This window comes from Rattus norvegicus, chromosome 3 (assembly GCF_021556685.1).
Source record: "Rattus norvegicus strain SHRSP/BbbUtx chromosome 3, alternate assembly SHRSP_T2T, whole genome shotgun sequence".
Taxonomy (NCBI): Eukaryota; Metazoa; Chordata; class Mammalia; order Rodentia; family Muridae; genus Rattus; species Rattus norvegicus.
Genome location: NC_141536.1, coordinates 52,034,322 through 52,040,833, shown reverse-complemented (window position 1 = coordinate 52,040,833; position 6,512 = coordinate 52,034,322). Strand labels below are relative to the sequence as shown.

The following is a 6,512-nucleotide window of genomic DNA, read 5'->3' as shown; positions in this document are numbered from 1 at the left end:
TCTATTCCGAAGCAGGCATATGGATAAAACACTAAACAAGATTTTTGTCTTAGATGTAATGTGCCCTGGTTTGCTAAGCAGGTTCTCAACACGATGTCCCTCTGCAGGTGGAATTTATTGACATTTTCAACACACATGCACTTAATTGGATAGTAAAACATCTCTCTGAAGCCAATGAGAAGCAGGCAAGAAGCACATTTCCTAAACCCAGAGGTCGTCCATGGCTTATTTATTGAACCGAAAGGTCTCCAAGTATACAACTAATCCGTTTCGTGCTTTTATGGAAAAATCTCTGAGTTGTTTAAAGCATTGCTTACGTTGCAATTGTTAGGAAGGTTATAGTGGGTGGGCATAAGCAATTACATCTCCCCAAAGAGAGCCGTTCAAATAAGCAGAGAAACAAGATGAGTTCTTCTTTTGTTTATTTGTCTCAGGAGTTTAAAAAAATCAGTCTTATGAAACCATGATCCTCCTCTTGACAGATGGGCCTGTCCAACCGCATCGCGCTTTCAACCAACAGTTTACATTTCAAGAGGAAGGGAGAGAGAATGAATGGAAAGACAGCGTCATCTATTCGTCACATGTTGTAACACTGATACAAAAAAATAGTATTCTGATTAGCAGCTTGATTGGCAACCCATGTAACCCTAAATAGCACTACAAACCCAGAGAGTGCACTTCAACACACAGTTACTTTTGGCAAAACCATATGTACAATTTCGAACAAATAAATACATAAATACAATCATTCATTTATAACAATATACCTAAAGGTCAATTATCAACAAGCGTCTCTAGTGAATTACTTCTTTCATTCCTCAGTTACCTGTAGCTTATAAAAAGTATCTTCCGCTTTACAGAAATGACACGATCAGTTCCCGCCTTGAGCGCACGTATTAGGAAAGGTAGAAAATGAATTCCACACACTGCACATAAATATCCCATGGTCTCTTGTTAGAAGAAATTTGATTGAAAAACTCCTTCCTCGACTTCTCGGTATAGAGTTTGTTTCCCCTCCGTATCTTATCACACAAGGGGTTTTGTTCTTCCGTATTTAATTCCAATCAAAAATGGTCTTCGTGTTTTGAATCTGGTTATTTAAAAGTACATCGTTGTGTATTGACTGCTCCAAGAGGACACAGAGCCACATAAAGGAGGCACCAAAGAGAAAGGATTCTTTTTTTTTCCCTCTATGAAATACATGAAGAAGCTTTTAAGATTAGGTGCTGATGTTATCCCGTACATAACGGAGAAATAGTGGGGAGCCAGACAGTGTTTAGAACATTATTTGAGTGACTTCTGGTACAGGAGGGCTGCCGTTATTTTAACTTTATTATTGCAGTGCTGAGGACGGACCCAGAGCCCTCTGCATGCTAGGGAAGTGTTTACCACTGAGCGAAAACCCCCAGGCCCAGAATACTGCCATTATTATGAAATAGTTTTCTTAAACAAATGCTAAGAATGGCTTAATATTTGACAATAACCTGACCACTCTCTTGTCATAGAATTAACAAAAGTAGAAAATTAGAACTTTTCCTTGATAAGCTAAACATTTCTTTTTTGAACATCCAAAAAAGAAAAAAAAAAAAAACAAAAACCAAAAACCAAAACCAAAACCAAAAAAACAAACAGAGAGCGACCATGCTTAAGGCTATTGAGATACCGGACAAATGGCCTTACCTCATCAAGTTCCATGCAGAGGAAAATGTTAACCTATCAAGCAGATTCTAGCTGTACATACAATTGAGGTGACAAGAAAAGCGCCTTTAAAATATATACATGTAATCTTGGGTGTCTATTTACATGTTTGTCATAAGGGTACTATGTAGCATAAAAATGTTAAGAAATAGTCTTTAAGACACATGATTTTCCGATTTTTTTTTTTTTGCTCCTTTCCAAGATTAGGGCTCTATGCATATTTTGCACATACATATAAAGCAGTTCATAGGTGTGCATACATGGTTATCATAGTGTAAGATTTTGGACATGAAAAGTGGTTTGGCTGAATGGGATAGAGGCCAGAGCAGGAGACAGAGACTGCATTCAGCTGTGCAGCTGGGGGGCCAATGAGGCATGAGAGTGCGAGACTTTCCCAGCCATAGAGCTCTTGGGGTTTGAGGCTAGCTGGTGGGAGGGTGACTCCCCTTGTCCTGTTACAGCTTTTCCCGGGTCACTTGACACCATCGTTATTAAAGGATGGGAAGTCCTACAGTATTTAGTACTTTGGGGGTGATGAGATATCAAATGTTTCCTAGCAAGGGATTATGTGATTACGGAACTCCATTTATTCTTTGTATCCCCATCACGACCAGCTTCTATGGGGGTTTCGCAAAGGTCAATGTGCAAAGAAAATAGCTCAAACGAACAACCCTTTTCAGTGGTGGGGCTTTCTTTGCATCCCAACACTGAGTAGAGCATGGATGGTAAATGTGTGACTGTGGAGATTTGCTGAAGATTTTCATCTTCCCAGGGAGCAGATTAGCTCTACGTGTTCTAACGAGGTTTATGAATTCAGGGCAAATGTTTGTGTTTGGCAAAACCTGTACAAAGCTCCTCCCCAAAGCAAAGCAGATTCTTTTTGCTTTAAACATCCTGGGATGCCAAGGCAATGCACTGAAGTGACAAACTCATCACCAGAATGAGAGACCATGGTGTGGTGGAGGAACTGAAGCTTCCCTAATCAACTAACTTACAGGCAAGGAGACTCAAGTCTTCCAAGAATTAGGTACACTGATAGTTCACGGTCAATATTTTGGTAAACTGTTATATTAAGATGATGTTGCCATCATGGATAACCATCTTTAAAATGACTGCAATCATTTTAGCATTTAGCATAGTGCGTGATACACACGGAATTACATAGCACCTTTTAAACTAAAGATCTCAAAATACTTATTAGCAAATGTGATTTGCTCTCACAGTACCTGTGAGGTAGATTTTTCTTTTTAGCTGTTTCACAAGTGAGCAGACAGAAGCACATCAAAAATGAGACCCCTGCTCATGTGAGCCACATACATTTGTGGCATCAATGGGATCTGAACTCGGCTTCCCTATTCTTCCTTACCACAGATCTCAGCCACAGAATCTCCAGAACATCAAAAAGATTTTTTTTTTTTTGCTGCTAAACATAGATGAACGTTTTTGACGTTGAGAGCATTTCTTCTATTGGTAGCTGGGGCATGTCTTTTAATAATACTGGTAACTCATTAAAGATTTTCTCATGTGCTTTGCAAACATGTGAGAGAGGGCCTTGTATACTACTGTCAACCTTATGCTCATTAGAATGGATACCTAAATTGGCATTTCATCAGTTGTTATGTATTATTTCTGGGCCTCCTACCAACCTGTTTTCTATACATGGAGACACAGACCTGCCTGATCCAAAACCATACCATGCACTTAAAGGCAGTATATGGAAGGATGCAGATGAGAGGTCCACATTTAGCCTTCTCCTTGGTGGCACCATGTAATATCTGTTATGGGGGGGGTTATTTGTTTACTTAAAGTAGCACTTTATGTACAACCCACCTGCTGACCAGATTCAATCCTTGTAAGTCCATGCCGAGGTGTTTTCTATCCACACGGGATAACTGATTCTCAAGTTTACATCCCCATTTATTTCATCCTAGCCTCCCTACCCCAGGGAAAAAAATCAGTTATTGGTAGGATCTCAAATTCTGCACACATTCCATGGCGACTTATGTAGGAATGCCATGTGACAGCAGCGCAAAGCATTGATTACCTCATCTAGTGTGTGCTCCTGACTGCGTATCTTTCCCGACTTGTTCTGATTTCTAAGAAAGAATCACTATTTACGTTTGCAGAGGTGGTATGAAGACATTACTGTGAGTTTCTATCTCCTGGCCCAGATCTTTTTCTCAGATGCACGGTGCGCTAATCTGGCAGTTATTCAGGGTCACTCTTTCTTAGGACCTAAGAATGAAACCTGGCCCTTCACGAACTCACTCACCATTTCTATGGCCGAGCCCAATTCTTGCAAAGTACTGATCCGATTAAAGACTAGGAACAGGAAGCAAAACCTTTACAAAACCCCTTACCAGTTCGTGCTCCCTTGGTGGCACCTGTCAATACCAACGTCTTAGTCCCCATTTCTTAGAAAAGAAAGTTATTTACAATGATAAAAGTACTAACATCTGAGATGCTTCTTGCTTGACATGTCATTCCAGATCCTGTGCATTTCCTCTGGAGAGATCTGATGGACGGTGATGACGCGGCGGTACCTACACAAACTGTAGGCCATTTTCCAGTGATTGAAGCCACTATTCTGGAAAGGATGTATGCCCAGCTTTCGAAGACACAGTCCCACATACACATCTTCAAGATGAAGCAGCCTGGTGTGGAGTGAGGTCTTGTAAATGAGTTCTGCCACATCAGCGGAAAAGATATAGCCAGTCCCCGAACAGAACGGTGGGTAGTTGCTGTCAGGGTACAAATCCCTAGGCATATACCACTTACTGCGGACATCCCTGATTGGCCCGCCATTGATGACGTAACCAGTGAAATATCTTCTTCTCGGCTTGGTAGAGGGTTTCAGGAGTTTATAAATAAGGTTGTCCATGTTCACAAAAATGTCACTGTCTGTTTTCATGACATACTTGGCTTTTGAGCAGAAGGTGGCAACCCATCTCATCCCCATTAAGGTTTTGAGGGTGAGGTTGTGGTAGGAGTCAATGAAGTCCTCCACGATGATGTCATGGAAGATCTGGCTCTCTTGCTCCACCATCTGGTTGAGAACAGGATCAGCATTTTTGCCCAGGAGGAAAAGCGTGGCTATCTTGATCCCTTTGAAGTTGTTCTCATCCCCCCAAGTCTCCCGGATTGCCTGGCGGGCATCAAATTCCTTGTGGGTGGTGCTAATGAGGATCACAAGAAAAGGAATGTTTTTCTCACATTTGTTGGGTTCATTTATAAGAAACTCAAAAGAATGTGGGTTTATAGGTCGAGTTCTTATGTTGCCAAACGTGAAGTTTTTCCTGGCAACTGTTAGGTGACTGAATGGCTTTGAGCCAGTGTATGATGAAGTAGGTCTTGTTATGCTTAAGTACCAGAGAGCGCTGGCCCAGCACACAACGGTCAACACATACAGGCAGGAAACCTTTGACGCCATTTTCTTCAGAACGCGTCTAATCCAAATACTGAAGAACACGTCTTTTGGGCACTAGTTTCTTGCCCCCTCGCGAAGGCAGCATATTACTCGGCAATCTAAAAATTCTGCCAGAGAGGAATTGCTTGGTGGGTGTCCATGGGCTTTATTTGTGCTGTGGCATCATGGAATTCACTTTACTTTCTTCCAAACCCGATGGAAGCTCCAAGCCTCAGAAATCTTCCTCAGAACTCTGCAAAAATCAATAAAGTACAGTTTTATTCCTGCTTACTTAGCCATTTCCATATTCTTGAATAAACACAATAAGTTTGTAAGAATTACCAGCAATGACTAAAGTAAACACGGCCATTCATCTTCATACGCCCCAAGAAGCCCCGGAAATAACCTCCTAGCTTCTCTTCTCTCGTGAACAGAAAACTGTTTATGCGTATTGATATTCGATACATGAATACATTGGCCATGAGCAGTAGGTGAGTCAGGAGTAAAGCTAACATCAGTAATTTTCCAAAAAGGGTCTCCTTCTCCAGAAAAGACTGTCTTTGCACTTAGTCACATTTTTTGCTCTCAAATTCTTCAGACGAACTCACATCACAGTTCAGATACCTTTCACTTTCCCAACTTTGAGCTTTTAATCATTTGATTTTGATAAAAAAATTTAACCTTTAATGTTGCCTCCTTTCCTTCAGTTCTCCATTTGAGAATGTGTTGATAGCTGCATCCTCACAAACTTTTGCTAATACCTTGCTTTCTTGGCTCAGTATGAGGAAGAATTGTTGCCTGTTCCTGCTTTGGCAGTAGGCACAGTTCTTACCATGCAATTCTGCTTTCTCCAAGGCTTCAGAAAACATACTTACTCATTTTTTATGGCTGGTAATAAAGTTCCTTCCAAAGACACTACTTACTGAAAGTCTGGCCCTAGAAAGGTAAGACATAACTGGAGAAAGGTGGTCCCTAAACCATTCCTTTGAGCATACACATTTTTCCAGTCCCTTCCTCATGGCCTGTGTCCTTTCATCTATGTAGTAAATGGCTCCCAGTTCTGTATTCTCCCGTGACTGTCCTCATCTTTCCTACTCTTCAGTATCGACTTAGACATTTGTAGGCTTGGAGGACACTGAGCCAGACCCCTCCCTTATAGTCAACAGCCAAGAAAACAAAAGTTGGAATTTTAAGACTCTAACAATTGGTCAGAAGAATGGTACTGGAATCATTTCTCTCACTATGGGAGGAGACTTGCCTGGATCTCATTAGTAGATGACTGTCTAAGTCTAGAGCTAAGAATACTAAGCCTTGCGTAATACTGCACTGCAGAGGCTTTCTGATAAGAACAAAGACATATCATTGCCTGCTTTTGTAAGAGCCAATCCAAGTGTTCTGCCCAGTCCTT

The 6,512-nt window shown here is 41.2% G+C and overlaps 1 protein-coding gene across 4 annotated transcripts in view; it reads right to left on the bottom strand.

Annotated features, from left to right (window-relative positions):
• Window positions 1–405: 405 nt before the first annotated feature.
• B3galt1 (Beta-1,3-galactosyltransferase 1) overlaps window positions 406–6,512 on the bottom strand; it is a 582,026-nt gene continuing 575,919 nt past the window's right edge. For all 4 annotated transcript variants that reach the window (NM_001434404.1, XM_087653542.1, NM_001434405.1 and 1 more), the window contains 1 exon segment: window positions 406–5,357. In NM_001434404.1, the coding sequence (NP_001421333.1) occupies window positions 4,148–5,128 (981 nt within the window). In that variant the 5' untranslated portion in view covers window positions 5,129–5,357 and the 3' untranslated portion in view covers window positions 406–4,147.